The sequence below is a fragment of the Pyxicephalus adspersus genome, chromosome 3, assembly GCF_032062135.1.
Source record: "Pyxicephalus adspersus chromosome 3, UCB_Pads_2.0, whole genome shotgun sequence".
NCBI lineage: Eukaryota > Metazoa > Chordata > Amphibia > Anura > Pyxicephalidae > Pyxicephalus > Pyxicephalus adspersus.
In genome coordinates this window covers 157,034,255-157,055,776 of record NC_092860.1, presented here as the reverse complement: position 1 = coordinate 157,055,776, position 21,522 = coordinate 157,034,255, and the positions used below count along the sequence as shown (strand labels likewise).

Below are 21,522 nucleotides of genomic sequence, written 5' to 3'. Positions count from 1 at the left end.
GAGGATGAGGATGATGATGAGGATGATGATGGCGGTGATGAGGATGGTAAGGATGAGGACACAGCTGGCCTCTAATTTTAGGATTCGGCTCTGGGGAATTTGAATGATGAATGAGCAGCATTTGATTGGTTTATGATGAAAGGACGAGGATGGAAGTCGGGCGTTTCCTCCTCTCTCATCAGTCCGGAGATCTCTAAGCTCCAAATTGTCCCCATTGTACGGAGAACAGAGCCGGCGCTCCACATGTCACCTGACTCATCCAGGCCATGGCATTGTGTCATCGGCAAACTTCAAACACCTTCACAGGTAGGGGAGGGGCCAGTGGATGGGGAGGGCACCTGGGACCAGGTAAAGGATGGGTATAGGATGTACCAGGGGACATAGGATGACCCATGCCAGTCTGGGAGGGGTTTCCTCAGCCAATCATTCATATGGATGGGGTGGGAGGGCACCTGGCACTGAGGAGATGCGGGGATGGTGATCAGAGAAGTGGTACCGGGTATAGGACGACTGGTACCTGGGGTGCCGGAGATGCCAGTCTGGGAGGCGCTTCCTTTGTCATTCACTGACATACAGATGGGGTGCAGCCAGCTGGGGGAACTTACTGCATCATGATAGACTTGGGGTATCCTCGGGGGGGGTGCTGGGGGACCCATAGCACTCCAGTACTTAGTGAAGGTCTATGTTGACCTGCAGATGACCTGTAGGTGGCCATCATGGGGTCTGTAATGGATGTGAGGTAGGTAAGTATACCCAGTTACACATGTTTATGCCCACTCATGGTCAGTATTCACCCGGGTAAGGGGTCATTTTATGGACGGGTACAATGGTGGCAGTTTTGGAGTGATTGGTTGGAAATGTCAGTAAATTCTGGTTCTGGTTCTGATTGGTCTGCTCAGGAAGGAGAACCCAGACCTGGGGACCTCTCACACAGATAGCTCAGGGATGATGGCCGACCAGCATGGTGCCGGTCCTGGGCGCCTCAAACCTGCAGAGCAATGAGATCCATGCGGGTTGTCTGCTGAAGGTGAATCCTTGTTTTCTTTTACACCAAAGGTGAATCTTTCCTGTTATGATTTGTACAAAGTCTGAAGTATTTCTTGTGACATTCTGGCAGTCTCTATGGGTCTATAGGGGTTCCTGGGACATGACATTACTCTAGCAGTCTCTTGTGTCATGTTAGCAGTCTCTTGTGTCCCCCGGTCTATTGGGAACAAGGACCCCGGTCTTTAGGGAAAAAGGGCCCCGGTCTATAGGGATCTAGGACCTTGCCATAAACTGCCTGATAAACTCTTCCTGCAGCAAAAATATCCCAACATGAAATGAGTTTAAACTGTGATCAGGGTCCCCTTTATATGAGAGGACCCCTTTATAAGACAGGTCACCTTTATATGAGAGGACCCCTTTATAAGACAGGATCTCTTTATATGGCAGGTCCCCATTATATGACAGGTCCTCTTCATATGACAGGTCACCTTTATATGAGAGGACCCCATTAAATGACAGAACCCCTTTTTTGACGGGACCCCTTTTTTTTGAGGGGACCCCTTTATATTATTATTACACAGTATTTATATAGCGCCATCATATTACGCAGTGCTGTACAAAGTCCGTAGTCATGTGACTAGCTGTCCCTCAAAGGAGTTCACAATCTAATGCCCCCCCATAGTCATATATCAATAATGCAATCTTTGGAATGTGGGAGGAAACCGGAGTACCCAGAGGAAACCCACAAACACGGGGAGAACCAACAAACTCCATGCAGATAATGGCCTGGCTAAGATTCCAACCTGGGACCTAGTGCTAATCACTGAGCCACTGTGCTGCCCTTATATCACAGGCCCCCTTTATATGGGAGGTTCCCTTTAATATGATAGGCTCCCTTTATATGACTGGTCCCCTTTATATGACAGGACCCCTTTAAATGACAGGACCCCTTTATTTGACAGGACCTCTTTATATGACAGGTCCTCTTTATATGACAGGACCCCTTTATATGACAGGACCCCTTTTTATGACAGGCTCCCTTTATATAACAGGTCCCCCTTATATGACAGGTTCCCTTTAAATGACAGGATTATTTGACAGGACCCCATTATATGACAGGACCCCTTTATTTGACAGGACCCCTTTATTTGACAGGACCCCATTATATGACAGGCCCTCATTATATGACAGGACCCCATTATATGACAGGACCCCTTTATATAATGATCCCCGCCCTCGGCGCCCCCTTCTGGAGCCTGATATCAGGGAGCTTCCATCGGAGGCTTCTCACACAGGGGGTCTCCTGACCTAGGCCATGTCCTGTGTATCAGTAAGGAGAGATTTCCCCTCATTTCCTGTATTATATCCAGAACAGGAAGTGATGGGACCCCCCCAGGTGTGAGCAGCCCCACCCCCTATCTTCACGTTGATGTCTGATTGGCTGGATTTCCTTGATTTATATTTCAGGTTCCTCCGGTGGTTATGTGACCCCTAACGGTATTCTGCAGTCACATGATCACTCTAAAATTCCATCATTGGTTAATGTGTAATGTGGGGGGAGGGTGGGGCCCCGTGAGCGGCCTCTGCCCTCCATTCCTGAGATTTATAGAAGTCACGCATGAGGACAAAGTCCTTCGGGTCATAATTCATGAACATAGGGATTGACTGAACCTGGGGAGAGGAGGGGGCCACCCAAAGCTGGGGCCCCGCACACAGTGCCATCCTGGGGCCACCAAAATACAGAACCCCAACATTCACATGGGGCCATATTACTGACACCATTGGGGTGGGACAGACAATGGTGGCAATTTCCTGTGTACCTTCAAACTCTGAAGGTTTATCTGTATGTGAATGTTCTCAGGGAATGTCCTCCTCTGGGTGAATGTTCTAGGGGGGATGTTCCTATCTGAGTGAATGTCTTGCACCAAGCGGGTGGTTGACCCTTGAGGTTCTGTCCACCATAATATAATTCTCCATACTCAGATTTCTGGTCCTTGCTCTTCATCGCCCCCCTGCTGGCCATTTCAGGAAGCTCACTTGGACACACTGGGACCCCCTGGCTGCACTGATTGAGGGCAGTTGTGTTCTAAACCCTTTCTAACCCTTGTCCTGTGGGTATTTTTCTGGCCTTCTTCCATATTCCCCCCCCCCCCCCAGCGTGCGTGGAGGGGCATTTTTCCTAATTTCTACTAAAGAACCCACCCTAGAGTCTGTTTGGGGGGCAACATTTCTGCCTCCCCAATATGTGGATTCCATGTGTGGGGGCATCTTTCTGGATACCTCCAGTCTGCAGGCCCCCTTGACCCTGTGTAAGGGGCATCTTTTATTTCTCCTCAGATATACCGCCCCTTTCTCGGTCTGTGTGGAGGGGCATTTCCTGCCAGAACCAGCCTGGAGGGGTTTTGCTGCATTGGTGTAGCCCTCTTCACCTCAGCTGTGACACCCTCACCCTGGCTGTGACCCCTCGGTCCTGGCTGTGACCCCTCGGTCCTGGCTGTGACCCCCCACCCTGGCTGTGACCCCTCGGTCCTGGCTGTGACCCCTCTGGACATCAAGCGGGCCCTAGGCTTCTGTGCGTATGTTCCCTTGTGGATGATCCAACTTTGCAGTGAATGGTTTAGCACAGAAGACGGTTCACAATGGGGGAATATGGTCAGTGTGGAGGACTATGGTCAGTGTGGAGGACTACGGTCAGTTAGGAGGGCTACGGTCAGTGTGGAGGAACATGGTCAGTGTGGTGGGCTACGGTCAGTGTGGAGGGTCACGGTCAGTGTGGAGGGTCACGGTCAGTGTTGAGGACTATACTCAGTGAGGAGGACTACGGTCAGTGTGGAGGACTACGGTCAGTTAGGAGGGCTACGGTCAGTGTGGAGGGTCACGGTCAGTGTGGAGGACTACGGTCAGTGTGGAGGACTACGGTCAGTGTGGAGGACTAGGGTCAGTGTGGAGGGCTACGGTCAGTGTGGAGGACTAGGGTCAGTGTGAAGGGTCACGGTCAGTGTGGAGGGCTACAGTCAGTGTGGAGGACTATACTCAGTGAGGAGGACTACCGTCAGTGTGGAGGACTACGGTCAGTTAGGAGGACTACGGTCAGTGTGGAGGACTACGGTCAGTTAGGAGGACTACGGTCAGTGTGGAGGACTACGGTCAGTGTGGAGGACCATGGTCAGTGTGGAGGGCTACGGTCAGTGTGGAGGACCATGGTCAGTGTGGAGGACTACGGTCAGTGTGGAGGACCATGGTCAGTGTGGAGGGCTACGGTCAGTGTGGAGGGCTACGGTCAATGTGGAGGGCTACGGTCAGTGGGGAGGACAATGGTCAGTGTGGAGGGCTACGGTCAGTGGGGAGGGCTACGGTCAGTGTGAAGGGTCACGGTCAGTGTGGAGGACCACGGTCAGTGTGGAGGACTATGGTCAGTGTGGAGGGCTACGGTCAGTGTGGAGAACCATGGTCAGTGTGGAGGGTCACGGTCAGTGTGGAGGACCATGGTCAGTGTGGAGGACAATGGTCAGTGTGGAGGACAATGGTCAGTGTGGAGGACTATGGTCAGTGTGGAGGGCTACGGTCAGTGTGGAGGGTCACGGTCAGTGTGGAGGACCATGGTCAGTGTGGAGGGTCACGGTCAGTGTGGAGGACTATGGTCAGTGTGGAGGGTCACGGTCAGTGTGGAGGACCATGGTCAGTGTGGTTCTCCATTCTGACCCTAGGACACCTGTGAAGGGTTTTCACCTCCATACGTAGTCAGACAGGTCCGCATTCTATAAACACAATCGCTCCCACCGGCCGAGGATGGTGGAGGAGTCATCCATCAGTGTGGGAACCAGGAGATAGAAATCTGTGGTTTCCATGCAGCTATAATGATATTTAGGCTGGGGACACGGCTGCTGAATGGCCATGAAAGGAGCCATTTATAGGAGTCCATGAAGGTCCGGGGTTTAGACGTTGTACAGATTATAGATACATACATTTACAGATTTATTTCATTGAGATTGTTGCTGGAGGTGTAAAGATCACACAAGGGACACATTGCAAAGGATTGGATGTACTGCTTAAATCTCAGGTGTATGGTTGGGTTCAAGCTTGGGAAATGAATCATTGAATGAGACATTAAAGATTTCAAATCAGTATGGGAAGAGGCAGGATGGATGTGGAGGGTCAGTAGATGGTAGTGAAAAGTTATTCGGTGGTGGTGGAGGGTCAGTAGATGGTGAATAAGGGTCAGTGTATGGTGCAAAAGGGTCCGATGATGATGGTGGTGGCAGGGGGGGTGTATGCTGGTAAAGGGTCTGAGGATGGGTGTGTAGGGACAGAAGGTGGTGGTGTTTGGCAGGTGGCAGTATGGAGTTTTTGGATGATGATGTAGTGTAGATGATGATGTAGGGTACACGGATGGTGGAAGGTCAGTGTATGGTGGTGTAGAGGGGTTGGATGATCCAAGAGTATACATATGGTGGTACAGGGTAGGCGGACAGCAGTATTGGTTCAGTGAATGGCTGTATAGGGTCAGTAATCGTTGCGATGGTGGAGGGTCAGTTGGTGGCAGTATAAAGTTGTTGGATGGTGATGATGATGTAGGGTAGATGGATGGCAGTGCCAGGTAGGTGGTAAGCGATATCAGCTCCATGGATTGGACTGATCCCTAGGTTCTCATGCTGTAAATGTCGGTGTCACCAGACTCTGGGAATGATTAGAATATCCCAGTTTCCGCTCATTTTATGGTCTGTTGGTCCTGGGAAGCCGGAATGCTGGGAGACTCCGGGGAAAATAAAATGAATATTCCTGAGCACTCATCCGGCAGGAGGACAGCTGAGGTCCATCATCCTCATCCTCATTAGGCCACATTCCCAGCCCCTCCCCCACTTACACAATCGGTCAGCGTGTTAACGGCCGTTGGGTCGGAGTGTCCTGTAAACATCCAGCGTGACAACGGAATGTCAGCAATTATCTGCCCCACTCCCACCACCTAAGGGGCCACTTCGCCCACGACTGATATGTCAGATGGCATGACAGCTTCTGTTGGTGACATTTCTATACTGCGTTCCTGGGTCTGTACACCTGCTGAGCCCATTGTGGGAGCTCCTACCATTCCGGCAGCAGTGGCTGGGTCGGAGGGACCCTTTATGTCCTTGCCTCTGACCCCTAGGTGATGAATGTTCTCCACTCTTATGTAATTCTCCATAATTAATAGCCGATGTAATAGAGTTACTTATTAGTGGACTCTGAGGCCTGGACACCTTCCAGGATGGAGGGGCAGAGCTAGATAGAAAAGTGCGCTGACACCCCTTAACCCCTTCCACCCTGGGAAAGTCACCCTTTTCCCTCTTTTTGGCCCTCACAGGCACTGCACTAATCTCTTCCTGTGCTGCTTCTCAAGGGGACACCGCTGCACTGCATTGCTGAAAAGTTTCAGATCTCCTAAAGAGACCCTGTCACCAGTATAAAAAGTTGCAGGAAAAACACAAAAAATTAGAAAAATTACTGGCAACATTTTCCCTTCTTTATAAAATATTTTTATAATTCTTGTACATTTCCATAGCACAGCAATGCATACCCCTCTCTTCTTCTACCAGTGTCTAATAACTGTGCTGTCCCAGCTCCTCTGTCACTTCCCTTACCTCCCTACCTGATTAATGATCTGGTGACAGGTTCTCTTTAAGGTGAGCTGCCTGTTGAATAGGAAAGTTCCTGGCAGGGTAAGAATGGGCCTCGGATTGGTGTTTTCACCTTATTTCTATAGAAAACAATAATGATGATGACCCTATCAGCCAATAACCTTCAACTTTCAGTGGGGTGAAGAATAAATTCTGATTGGCTGATTTCTGGGTACATAAGTTTCATCTCATTGGCTGGGATGGATGAATACTGCCCTCTGCTGGGAGCAATTAGTACCATGCAGAGGAATTTATCTGGGTCTCAGCTGCTGGGGACATACTTCATACATTTAGGGCAGGAATTAGGGTCAGAACCTCTGGGTATCAGCTACAGGTAAACTAATACACCTGTGCAAAGATTGGATGGTAATCCAGTACACCTGTATAGAGAATGATAAGCAATCCAGTACAGCTGTACAACACCTGGCAGGTAATCCAGTACACATACACATGGCATGGCAGATAATCCAGTACTTCTGTATAGAGCATGACAGGTAAACCAGTACACATGTATAGAGAATGACAAGCAATCCAGTAAACCTTAACAAAACCTGGCAAGTAATCCAGTACACCTATACAGAGATTGGATGGTAATCCAGTACACCTGGCAGGTAATCCAGTTCACATGTATAGAGAATGACAAGCAATTCAGTACACCTGTACAACACCTGGCAAGTAATCCAGTACACCTGTACAACACCTGGCAAGTATTCCAGTACACCTGTACAGAGATTGGAAGGTAATCCAGTACACCTGTAAAGAACCTGGCAGGTAATCCAGCAACCTTGTATAGAGCATGGCAGGTAAGATAAATCACCTGTACATAACATGGCAGGTAAGATAAAGCACCTGTACATACCATGGCAGGTAACCCAGTACATCTGTACAGAGATTGGAAGGTAATCCAGTACACCTGTATAGAAAATGAAAAGCAATCCAGATCTGCTGTACATAGCATGGCAGGTAATCCAGCAACCTTGTATAGAGCAAGGCAGGTAAGACAATACACCTGTACACACACCTTTACCTATGGCAGGTAATCCAGTACTGAGGTCAGTCAGGGTCACTTTAAGGCCACTCTGAAAATCTCCAGGTGTCTTTGCTGACATCACATGTTCCTCTGTTCCTCTCAGCCAATCCGGGAACTCTGGGGGAGAGGAGATGGTGCTGCCATGGGGGAGGGGGGGATTATTGATGTTAGTGTCACCTCAGCCCCGCTATTAGTAAAAGAATAACTGGTGATCCTGCCACAAAGCCACTTCCTGTTATGGGGGGACAACATTCTGTATTTTTTGTCATCCTGTCACATGGGTTTTACAATGGGCAGGTCAATACATACCACATGCAGCCACGGTTAGAGTCATATACGCAGGAAGTGGCTGTAGGAGATCAGCCAGAGAAAGAGCCACTTCAAGTAACCCTGACCCATCTTTGCCCAGATGTACTGGATTAACCTTAACTCCCAGGGCCTAATTTTACCCCTCCTGCCTGGAATCTGATTGCTAACCCTAACCCTTTAGGTTCCTTAGCCACCAGATGAACATTGGCCACATAGATCACACTAACTGTGCAACGAGTAAACACTTCTCTCTGCTGGAAGAAATATGCAACTACCAGAGGAATGCAAAAAGGGGGCAGCCAGTACTCAGATCACATCTGTTCCTAAAATAGCTTATTATTGGTTCAAAGACACCGGGAGGGGGTGACACCAAAAATCTTAATCAACATTGTCATCAATATGGGAACCCATCACATGGATGGTGAAAGACCCTCATAGCGGGTGCAGGGTTGGTTCTGCATGATTCATTCTTAACAGGAAATGTCACCGCTCTCATTCACTGATACCAACCACTGTCTCCTGCACCAGACAAACCAAAGCCGGTGTCCCCTGACCTCACAGAAGTCCCCTGACCTCACAGAAGTCCCCTGACCTCATGGAAGGGGTCACCTCTCTGGTGTCACCTAATGTCCATCCCATTATGTTTAGTTCAATGTCCTTGTCTTCCCATGTTGGGATGATGATGATAATGGTCCTATGTGTTCTTTTGACATCCCTAAGGTTCTCTATGGAAGGTTTTACCACCCATTCTGTTTGGGTCGTGGTTTGTCCCTGGCCTCCTGTGTTGGGATGATGATGGTGGTTTCGTATGTTCTTTGACCTCATAGAGGTCCTTCATGGAAGGGGTCACCTCTCAATGTCTATGTATTCCCATGTTGGTATGATGATGATGATAATGGTCTTATGTGTTCCTCTGACATCACTGAGGTTCTCAATGGAAGGTATTACCACCCATTCTGTTTGGGTCATAGTTTGTCCCTGGGCTCCTGTGTTGGGATGATGAATATGGTGGTTTGACGTGCCTCCTTCATGGATGTCCTGCCCTGATGACCTATGTGTTTGGGTCATTGTCCTCGGCCTCCCGTGTTGGAATGATGATGATAATGTGTTCCCTGGCTTCTGTGTTCCCTGATGACGATTTCATGTGTTCCCTGGCCTCAAATAGGTCCTCCATGGATGGTGTCACCATAGCCTGATGTCCGTCACATTATGTTTGGGTCCTTGGTCTCCTGTGTTGAGATGATGATGATGGTGAATGATGGTGGATTGGTTTTGTGTGTTCCCTGACCTCATATAGGTTCTCTATGGATGGTGTTACCTCTCTGGTGTCAATAGGTCCCCATGTCCATCCCATTCTGTTTGGGCCAAGGTCTGTCCTCAGTCTCCCGTGTTGGTGGTGATGATGATGGTAAATTGGTTTCATGTGTTCCCTGGGCTCATATAGGTCTTCCATGGATGGTGTCGCCATGGCCTGATGTCCGTCCCAATTATGTTCAGGTCCTTGGTCTCCCATGTTGGCATGATGATGATGATTACAAGTTGGTTTCATGTGTTCCCTGGCCTCCATTTGGTCTTCCATGGATGGTGTCACCATGGCCTGATGTCCGTCCCATTATGTTTGGGACCTTGGTCTCCCATGTTGGCATGATGATGACGGTGAATTAGTTTTTATGATGATAATGGTGAATGATGTTAAATTTGATTCATGCGTTCCCAGGCCTCATATAGGTCCTCCATTAATTGGGGTCATCTCTCTGGTGTAACCTGATGTCAGTCTCATTCTGTTAGGGTCATGGTCTGTCCTCAGCCTCCCATGTTGGGATGATGATGATAGCGGTTTCATGTATTCCCTGGCCTCATATAGGTCTTCCATGGATGGTGTCACTATGGTCTGATGTCCGTCCCATTATGTTTGGGTCCTTGGTCTCCCGTGTTGAGATGATGATGATGGTAAATTGGTTTCATGTGTTCCCTGGCCACGTATAAGTCCTCCATAGATGGTGTCACCTCTCTGGTGTCATCGTGCCTTGATGTCCTTTCCATTCTGTTTGGGTCGTTGTCTGTGTTGGGATGATGATAATGGTGAATTGGTTTCCTGTGGTCCTCTGATCTGCGGCATACTAACCTTCCTTTATCTTCTCTTCCTGCAGTTGGCGGGTTGGAAGAACTGATGAAAAAATTCAACAAGAACTTGGTACTCTACGGCCTTTGCCAAGTGCCGGACCCCAACACCCAGGGGCCACGATTCATCCTCATATACTGGGTACGTTGGGATCACACCCTTGGTGTATGGATATGATGGAGCCTCCTGTCATACCCAGGGGTGCCAATACGGTGCCACATGACTATGGGACCACCAAAGGCTGGGACAACAAATGGAACCACAAACTGAGAGAAAAACTATTTATATGATGAATAGAAGAGATCTGATGTTCAACCTGCTTCACAATGGGGTTTTTTATTTCATTAGATTTATCTTTTAAATGCCCTTGAAGCCTTTGAGGGCCTCTTTATTAATTGGACCTGAGTATGGGTGATGGACAACCTAATGGCACTGGAAATTAGAATAGTGGTGGGGGGACACTTTGTCAATGTAGAATAAAGATAATAATAAGCCAATAAATGGTACTGAGGGGGGGATCAGAAAAATTTGCCATCCAAATACCTAGTGCTTGACCCCTATATGGTATAATGACAGCCGCCAAACAAAACACATCAGCACTGCAGAGGCTGAGGCTGGGGCAGCCTGTTTTATAAAAGGGGGCAGCACTGAGCACCATAGCAGGCCCCTGCAATGCACCACCATGAATCGTTTCAATCACATTTCATCGGAAGGAATAGAATTGATCCATTGGTGGTTCCCTCCATTGGTGGGGCTTGGAAAATAATTTATATCTTCACCATTGTTATTATTTTTTTTCCCTACATCAGGTTGGCGAAAATGTGGACGCATCACAGAAAGAGATCAGCATGCAGCACCTCCCTGCCATCCGCAGATTCTTCAAGGTAGGTAGGGGTGACGGTGGTATAATACATACATACAGTAAGTGACATCATGCATCATCTTCATCACCTTACAAACACCAGCAGTAACCCCCTTTTGAGTAATGAGCAGTGGGATACTGCGTAGAGCTGACTTGGGCTACCCTTGTTGGCTGGGGAGGGTTTGGGGCCTTGGTGCACTGGTGCACCTTTGCTGTTTCCTCATCATTTTCTAATGGAAATTTTTGTAGGAACATCAAGGATGACGTTGGACCCCTTTTATATCTATTGGGTTGTCTTGTGGATAATCTGGCTCTAAACCTAACACTTGGGGGATGCTGTAGTCCTGGGGCACCCTATGGCCTTTTCATTGCTCCTTATGACTTTGGAATCTCAAAAAATCCAGCCCAAAATCCAAAAACATCCTTTCATTTAAACTACCCAGGAAAGGGATGTGAAAAGAAAGGTGGAGAGGTCTCATTGGTAAGGTACTGATTAAAGGTGGAGAGGTCTCGTTGGTAAGATGCTGGTTAGAGGTGGGAATGGTTCATTAGAACCTTCATAATAGTTTTACCTTCTTCTGGATCAATGAACACAATTCTGGAACCATTTGGAACTCTTTGATGTCTGGAGAAATTGGTTCCTTGAACTTTGAGTTGTTCCTATTGACCCTATTGTGTCCTATTGAAGAAATGTGAGGACCTGCAGCTTCCATGGGAGGTAGATGAGGGGCACAGACACTGTATGACTTCCAATAAGTGGACCTGAAGGTGTGATGAACTCCTTCTTTTCGTTGTTCTTCTGCTCCATCCAGGAGGCCACCGTCATGCTCCGTGCCCAGCGTATTGAGGACATATCACAGGAAGCCGTGACACAAGCCCTGAACAAAGTACCACAGCCAGCCCGGCCCTTCCACAGACCTCGAATTCCTGGATCCCATGAGGTGGTGGTAAGTGACCCTCTTGTAATCCATTATATACCTCAATGTTCCCCTCATCAGTTTGAAACCAATTTCTTTTTCTATTTCTAGGGTACAAATTACACAAAAACCAATCCAGCTATTGAGATGAAGTTTAGTATGAGGGATTCGTTCTGGCAGAGGAATGAGGTGAGGTTAAGAATAAATGACCATACAATGTCTCTTCTAATGAGGTGTGTGATAGACACGGGGACACCTTCACCATGAATCCTTGGGGTCACATGACACCTCTTTGTCCCCAACCATACCAAAGTTCAGGAGCCCAGTAAATTATGGCATTATATGAAGTATCATGTGACCCTTGACCCGTCTTTCTTGTAACCGCTCTCTTTTTCCATGCAGAGAGAAGAGGAGAAAAGGAAGGAGCAAGAACGTCTGCGGTTACAGGAGGAACGGATTGCCATGGAGAAGGCAAGAATAGAGAGAGAGAGACTGGAGGAAGAGGAGAGAGAGCGCCGGATCCAGGAGAAGGAGAAGATGGTGGAGGAGCAGAGGTGAGGACATCTTACCGTCCAGTATACTAGTCTGGGGTATTTGTTCTTGGCTATTTCCTAACATCATCATCCTCTGTATTTGTACAGGAAGGAACAGGCGAGGCTGGAGGCTGAGCAGAGGAGGATTGAGAAGGCTCGATGGGTGAGTGAAATCTGAGAGACCACAAGGTTTAATACACTTCCATCTGTCAGCCAGGAGGGGAACTCCTCCACTCCACATAATAATTCAGGTTGATTGGGGACAATAAAGTTAAAAAAAATTACTATTTACTGCATTTTTAAGAGACCCTGACACCAACTTAAAAAATATGGTCCCCCAGGTGTTGGGTGGAGTAGCGACATAATGCAAAATGGAATGTGAAATTATTAAGGTTGTCAGGATACCTGAAAGCTGACACTAAATTTATTTGTTTGGCATGATCTTTTCCCATGATGATGAATGACCACCAGCAGAGCAGAAAAGTCATCTCAATGGGTCCACCTAAGTTCAGGTTTCTCCAAAGTAATCTCCAGAAACATCTCAGCTTCCAGTCATCTCATCATTACGATTCCTACTATGGTCCTTCATTTGTGGCACACCACAAACTGGTCCATAGCAGTCTCTGAAATAGATAATTCTCTTCTCAGCCACAAACTACATTGTATAGTGATGGTTTCAGCTTGATGGACCTGGACCATTCTGGTGGCGGAGATTCTCTGGTCATAGTATTCTCTGCTTTGGATGTTTCAGGCTCAGCAGCAGAAGGAGTTTGAAGAGGAAATGAAAGGAAGATTTAGGCGCAGTCAGTCCATCGAGATGGCCGCTGTGAGTATGATTTCTGCTGCATATTTTATTTACCTAACATTGCTCATCCAAGCCTTGGCCATTGGGAGCCCAGATCCACCATATGTATTACACATTATTGGCTGTCACTTGGTGGGAAGGATGGATGGGGTTGGAGTTTTTCATTGTCCAGGATGAGTTAGTGAATAAATTATTCATTTTCCTATACATTGTGAATATGAAATTGATACTCACTTCTCTTCATATTATATACAGGAGGCAGCAGCACTGGTTTCTGGTCGGTCATTGCACCCCCGGGATATCTTCCGTCAACATGAGCGCTCTGTATCCTGCTCCAACTCCCCACCATCCACTCCAAGCTCTCCGCTGAGATCTCCGTCTAGTAAGTACAAATCATTTCATGTGGCAGAAGGAAATGGCAGTTTGTACATCAATGCTTGGGAAAGGTGTATGCTTTAGAGAATTATGTCTAATGAAGATAATTATAATGGTCAAAAATTTCCCTAAAATTTTTGTTCTTTTTATCCAAGGTTTCTCCAACAGAACAACATTTCGATATCAGCGCAGCATGACAGAATCTATATTGACCCCTTCAACCCGAAGTCCATCTTATTTTCCTGGTTTTCAGAAAAGAGACTCATTCAGCGGTCCTTCTTCTAGTTCCCCTCAGACATGTTCTCCTGCCTTCATTTTCTCCAAGGCCCCACTGCCTGGGACATCCCCGAAGATGGACTCTTTACCCTCCTTTATACCCCCACCAATTTCTGCCAAACGAGGCTCTACTTCACATGTAAAAGAGAATGTGTCTCCTCAGAGATCTTTGTCCCCTCATCAGAGCTCCAGCTCCACATCTCCATCCCAGAATACCATATCTCCAATTCAGAGCTCCATATCTGCTCCTCAGTGCTCCATGTCTCCCCCCCAGCGCTCCATATCTGCTCCCCAGAGCTCCATATCTGCACCTCAGAGCTCCATATCTTCCCCCCAGAGCTCCATATCTGCACCTCAGAGCTCCATATCTACCCCCCAGAGCTCCATATTTCCTTCCCAGAATTCCATATCTCCTCACCAGAGCTTCATATCTCCTTCCCAAAGCTCCATTTCCCCTCCCAAGAGCTCCATATCTCCTCCCCAGATGAACATATCTCCACAACCATATCCTTATGATGTACCTTTTAGGGCTGAATATGTAATGCTAACATCAGAGGAATCTCCACAACCAAACAACACATACAATGAGAAATACTACACCAACAAAGCCCAAACAAGACCTCCAGCACTTACCATTCCACCTCCTACAAATGTTGACATTCCAGATGCTACTAACATACTTAGTGATGAGGTATACAGAGCAGAATTTGTGCCCGTCGAGAGTCTGAACACCCCTGAAGATCTTGTGGAGCCAGGGAACAGTTCAAAATTACTGAAAAGTATCCACACACCAGAAGGACCAGCAGCAATAAAGGCCACGGTCTCGGTCTCCACTCCTGTGTCAGAGATCGGATTTGCCAGCATCACACCGATATCTGATAGTAAAATTACCACCTCACCTTTCACCAGTGAGGCATCAGAACAAAACTCTACAGCTCTGGGGCCAACATTTGCACCTCATGAAGTGTCTTCTGATCCAGCTTTATCTACACAAGCTTCTGTGGAATTAAGTGAGCAGAGAACATTATCATCTTCACCAGCTTCCATTACTGCAGGAAAACCCCCAGATACAAAATCAAACTTTTACACAGTAAGCAGCTATCAATCACATGCGTCTTCAAAGACCACATCTGAAGGTCTACTGCCTTCCCCTTTACCAGATCCACCAAGAACATTGGAAGCCAAAACTTCAACTTCATTGAAATCTATACTACAGTATGTAGCACCCCCTCCTTATACGCCATTCAGTGCAAGAACAACTGATTCTATTACAGTCAAGGCTCCAGCATTTGGAAGATCTCTGAGTTCTAGTTCTCGTCTTGCTTCTTCAAGTTCGTCCAAGGATTTGCCTGAAATTTCATCAGCTCCAAATGTAGAGACTCCAACTGTAAATTCTAAGCAACAACTTGAACCTCAAATTCCACCTTGTGTTGAGTCACAGGAACATTCCACCTACCATCTGTCTGACCAGCCTTTGCGATCTCCAGCCACAAAAATGTCAGATATTGTAGACTCATCACCTTCTTATCTGGCCACAATTGGCCAACCCGAATCTCAGCCCATCGAGTATAAAGCAAAGGTTTCACCGGTGGACAATTTCAACTATTCCTCACCTCAAATCGAACCCAATAAAGAGCAAAGCGAAAATCTAGCCCTGCAAGTCAGATCTTCCACTGGTAATTTGCCTGAAACCACAGCCGAACCCATTTATTCTCAAACTGAAGTCCCACCAGCAGAGACTCAAACTGAACCCATTGATACAACATGTAAAATTCTCCCAGCACAAGTCGTATCGATCAATAATTTACCTGAACCTCAGGGTAAAGCTGATGTCCCACCAACTGAAGATTTACCTTCCTCTGCCTCCCTTCCTACTATCCCACCCGAAATTCAGGCTGAGTCCAGTAAAGAACTAATAGAGCTTTCTTTATCAGAACCTTTACCCTTATTAGCCTCTCTTTCAGGTGTCCTACCTGAATATGAAAAACAATCTGAGGTTTCTCTTGTGGAATCTTTACCTGTGGAGACCTCTCCTTCCAACACTGCACAAGCCGAAGTGCCTCCTCCTGAGGTTTCTTCAGAAGAACCCATACTTGTGGTGGCCTCTCTGGCCAGAGTTGTCCCTGAAACTCAGGATGAATTCAGTGAAAAACAAGCTGAAGTTTCACACGTTGAATCTTTACCTGTGGTGGCCTCTCTTTCGGCTTCCTTAGCTGAATCTCAAGAGGAACTTCATGAGGAACAAAGAAAAGTTTTTCCAGCTAAAACTTTACCTGTGGTGACCTCTGTTTCCAGCATTGTACATGAATCTCAAACTGAGGTACCTCTGGTTGAACCTTTACCTATGGTGACCTCCCGTTCCAGCATTGAACCTGAATCTCAAGCTGAACTCAGTAAAAAACAAACTGAGGTTCCTCAGGTGGAACCTTTACCTGTGGTGACCTTTCGTTCCACTTCCCTACCTGAATCTCAGGATGAACTTAATAAAAATCAAACTGAAGTTCCTTCGGTGGAATCTTTACCTTTGGTGACCTCTCTTTCCAGCAATGAACCTGAATCTCAAGCTGAATTCAGTGAAAAACAAACGGAGGCTCCTCAGGTGGAGCCTTTACCTGTGATGACCTTTCTTTCCACTTCCCTACCTGAATCTCAGGATGAACTTAATAAAAATCAAACTGAGGTTCCTTCGGTGGAATCTTTACCTTTGGTGACCTCTCTTTCCAGCAATGAACCTGAATCGCAAGCTGAATTCTGTGAAAAACAAACTGAGGTTCCTCTGGTGGAATCTTTACCTGTGGTGGCCTTTCATTCCGGCATTGAACCCGAATCTCAAGCTGAATTCGGTGAAAATCAAACTGCAGTTCCTCCGGTGGAATCTTTACTTGTGGTGGCCTCTCATTTTGGCATTGAATCTGAACCTCAAGCTGAACTCAGTGAAAATCAAACTGCAGTTCCTCCAGGGGAATCTTTACCTGTGGTGACCACTCTTTCCAGCATTGAACCTGAACCTCAAGCTGAACTCAGTGAAAATCAAACTGCAGTTCCTCCGGGGGAATCTTTACCTGTGGTGGCCTCTCTTTCCAGCATTGAACCTGAACCTCAAGCTGAACTCAGTGAAAACCAAACTGAGGTTCCTCCGGTAGGTTTGCCTTCATCTGCTCCACTTTGTGGTCCCGCTGATCTTGAATCTCTATCTGAGGATGTTGTTCAACCTACTGAAGATTTGCTGGTTGAAACCATTGGCGTAGATGTTACATATTATTCCCATTCCGTGGCCAGCTGCAACCAAACTGAACTTCCACAAGTAGGGATAAATCCCGTACCTGAAGACCTTCCATCTGAGAGCTTCACGGAATCTCATGTTGATACTTTGCCTATGTCTTCATCCTCTGAAAGGTCACCAGAATCTGAATATGCTGTATCCCAGCCTGCAGTCCCATCAGATGAGGCCATAGAAAATCCTGTATCCCTGCCCACTGACATTTCACTAAAATCAGAAGAAACACCAAGCAATGATCAAGACAAAGTTTTTCAAACTCAGACTCCATCAGGGTCTTCAACCCTTGAATCCACTAATCTGCAACCTGAGGATCCAGTAAAGGCTGAAATATCTGACTTCAACTCCACAGACGGCTCACCAAAATATCAAACTGAAGATCTTTTAACAGAGACATTATCTATATCCAACAGTCAACCTTCTGACAACCCAGAATATCAGGCTGATCGGATAACCATAACAACTAATATTCCCCCCAAAGAAATAATATCTGAATCTACCAATATTCTCCAAAGTGAATCACAAGAACAGTCCGGTAAAATCAACACTGAAGTTCCACCAAGTGAATCTCTGTCTTCTTCTTTTTCCCCCAATGGATCTCTGGGCAATCAAGCCAAAGCCAAACAAATTGAGGCTTCAAACAGTTTACCAGTCACTGACTGTGAATCTCCTGGTGAACCCATCAACAATCAAATTGAGAGTTCTTTACCTGCAACTCCCTCCATTTCCACACAAATTGAGGTTCCATCACTTCCAGCCTTACCTGTGACAACCACAAACTCTCAAGAATGTACGCCTGAATCTAAAGATGAAGTTCCACTAGATAAGTCATCATGTGAAGGCATCACACTCCTTCCTCCAGACAGCTCATTAGGATCTGAGGATGAAGCTCACCAAACTGAGATTCCTTCATCTCTGCCAGTCTCCCATCCCAGTCAGTCCATTGTCATTCAAGCTGGGATTCTTGAAGAAGATAATTTACCTGTATCCTTCTCCATCCCTGTCTGTGGCTCTCAGGAATCTCTAGAAGTCAGATATATCCAAAATGAGTTTTTCCAAACTGAAGGCATAAATGAATCAACATCATTTCCTACAGTCAACTCATTTGAAGTTCAAACTGAGCCCAATGACCTTCCATTGGCTGAGAATATATGGGAACCTCTTCCTACCATTAGCCAACCCAACGACCGTCTCTTGGAATTACCACAGACTCTTAGTTTCATTGGTTCAGTTGCTCTTCCCTCCGATCAACCAGCTGAATCAGAAACTGAAAGGTCAGAAGATCTACAACCTGACACATTCATTGCATCCATGGTCCTTTGCACAGATCAGCCAGCTGAATCTGATATAGAGGGAAATTACAGCCAATCGTCAACTGAACCTCAATTTTTACCCCTAATCAACCCTTCTGAATGCCCAGCTGAACCTGGCCAGGTGCCAGCAGCTGATCCAGTAAATTTGGATGATTGTCTCTCTACTTCTGTGGCAGATTCCATAAATACAGCCCCACCAGTGGATTCTTCATTACTTTCTGTTTCCTTTACCACCAACAGCTTGTCTGATCCCAATGGAAATCTAATAGAGGTTGAATCTCCACCATTGACCTCTTCTATGCTCATCAGCAGTCCATCTGAATTTCTGTCCCCACCAACTACCACTCCATGTGGTGCTGAAGAAGGGGCTTTACAAGCACCTCTTGTTTCCGAATCCCTGCCGTCTTCCAATTTAAACCTATTTGAGGACCCTCATCCTGGAAGCCCTCCAGTCTCTGGTGTTCCGACTGAACAAAGCTCAGATAAGGTGATTGTACACAACATTTTACCCATCAATAATCTGCCAGCGGAGGAGAATCAAACTCTGAAAGATCTGTCTCTGTGTAATTCAGACTTCGTAGACCATAAAGACTCAATGTCAATCTGTACAGAGGAAGCTCTGCAGACCACAGAGAGCGATATTCCAGAAAATAACAATACAGTCCCATCAGAAGTTGTCCTGTGACCTTCACACAGCATCTTACCAGACCTTCCTCAACCATTACAGAGGTAAGTGACCACGTGTGAGCTATTCATGTGATGTATGAGAGGTTTGTATTAGGAACATACCTACCTTTGTCAATCAGAATGCTTGGAGGTTGGCCAGCAGTTTAAGTTCTTTGCTGGATCTGCTATCTACCTTGTGTAGCAGACTCTTCCCAAACTATCTCTACCTACCTTTAACTTTATTTCTTTGATTACTTCTCTGGACTTTTATATGTATGAAGCCTACAATGACCTTGACTATGTTATAAACCATTGACATGACTATGGTAGGTCCATACTCCATCTGATTGGTGCTCAGATCTTGTTACCCCCATACAATACTCTTTACTCTCCATGTTCACTATGCCTATCCCAGGAAAATGACCTCCTGATGCCCAGATGATCCATTGATTAAGTTCCTCAAGGAACCAATGACTCGTTCTTGTAAAGGACAAATAGGATGCAGTGGTAGTCATATGGTCCCAACAGAAGTCAATGCTTATAGTTGGGTCAAATCTTCTACATCTGTCTATTTGGTGTACACATGGCCAATATTGCACTTATGTGGTGCCCATCCCTATGGAGGAGCCACAGAGACAGTTGGGGGCCTTTGACAAATTCTGCCCATCGCAATGCTTATCAGGGGGCTGCAGTTATGGTTGATTGATAGTTTGAAGGGCCTCAGGCTCAAACTATTAATCAAACTGGTGAGCTGCTAAGGATTAGGAAGTCTCAACAAGCTCTACAATACATCAGTGTATAGTGGGTTGTTTGTATGTTATCCAGGCAACAGGTGGCGCCATCCCACACGTTTTCTTTACTCTCGCCCATATAGTGACTTGTTTACAGACATCAATAGCTCAATGTAAAATATACCCAGTCACAGCACTCTACTAGACACCTTTGCGTGAGGTTTTTGGAACGTTAATTATTTTGTCGAGCACAGGTTCTTCTTTCAGACTTTTTTTTACTATACAGTCCTCTAATAATAATAAAGCAATGTGGACATCTTTTATGTTTAGGTGATAATAACCCTTTTTATTCTTCTCTTAGGTATGATTGACTGGCTGGGTGAATGTCACCTTCACAGAGAAAAGACTAGGAGAATCCTTCAGATGTTCCAAACTGACACACTGTATTCCAATATCATATATACTGACACCAGAGGATGGAAGTCCTGAATTCTATATGAAGATGCCTCTTCCTTCCACGAAAACATTCCAGAATCTTTTTATTGAGTAATGAGAATTTATTATCACTTAGATGAAGTCTCCCTGTGGTGGTGGCCATATTAAATGTGTCACACTTATGAGGGGTCATCATCTTCAGATGGTTTTGGCCATGGATACGTAGATCTTCCGGATAAAGGAAGTCTTCATTTCTCCATGGATGAAAATTCCTCCACAAAATCAGCAATGAGACTTTATCAGAAGACATAATTACCGATCAACCAAGACCAACCCAACTCTCAAGGAGAGAACGTGCGGGCATTGATGGTCACTGAGACAAATGGGGCATTTATAGAGGGCAAAGAAACTCAATCTGCAGGACTCGTCCTCCATGGCCAACTCTTTCTCTCTCTTTCTTTCTCTTCCTCATCTTTTTTTCCTCATCTTCTCTTTCCATTGTTTTCTTTTATCTGTCTACCTGAACAATCTATTGACTCAAAATAAATGTGTATGTAATAGAATATATCAGGAAGTGGGCAGGAATGAGCTGTGGTAGTTCCCTGTAATGAACAGGTGCTGCATTGAGCCCCCACCATGGTGAATAGGTGCGGCTCTATATTGACCCTGACAGGTAGCTGTAGGTGTGCTTAGGATGTGTTCTGTGGCTTTCAGGAAGGAAAATAATTAATCATATCATGGAAGTGTCCTGGATTCACTTAGTATTGTAATTGTATCCTTCAGATTACAGTAGGAGATTTGGTGTTGGGGGAATAGAAGCCACATGTGTAGTCCTATATGTTGGGTATAGGTCTCATTATGCATACAGGAATATAACAGGTAGATGATGAAGGTGCAGAAGAAATGTCAGCTCGTGTTATCCTAGGAGGAAACGGTAAATGTTGAAGATGGAATTATTGAAGTGTCAGAAGGTTGTAATATAAGATATAAGATAGGAAATTATACAAAGCACTTAACTATGTCTGGGCATCGCCATGGAAGGATTGGTTTCTTTGGACTCTATAGAATGGACCACGCTGTCTAATTTTATTCTCAGTGAAACACAATTGAGTATTGTACTTCAATGCAAGAGGCTCTCACGTTTTGTTCCTCAGGGCTGGATCATTGTCACATCCTGCTCCTCAGGGGGAGAACATTGTCACTTCCTGCTCCTCAGGGGTGGATCATTGTCAC

The 21,522-nt window shown here is 46.2% G+C and overlaps 1 protein-coding gene across 1 annotated transcript in view; it reads left to right on the top strand.

Moving 5' to 3' along the window:
• The window catches only part of LOC140327375 (uncharacterized), a gene marked incomplete in the record, with an annotated part of 25,035 nt that overhangs the window by 2,692 nt on the left and 821 nt on the right, over window positions 1–21,522 (top strand). The window contains 10 exon segments of the mRNA XM_072406761.1: window positions 10,128–10,240; window positions 10,909–10,983; window positions 11,774–11,908; window positions 11,990–12,067; window positions 12,281–12,432; window positions 12,520–12,574; window positions 13,163–13,237; window positions 13,472–13,598; window positions 13,747–19,186; window positions 20,216–21,522. Of these exon segments, the coding sequence (XP_072262862.1) occupies window positions 10,128–10,240; window positions 10,909–10,983; window positions 11,774–11,908; window positions 11,990–12,067; window positions 12,281–12,432; window positions 12,520–12,574; window positions 13,163–13,237; window positions 13,472–13,598; window positions 13,747–19,142 (6,206 nt within the window).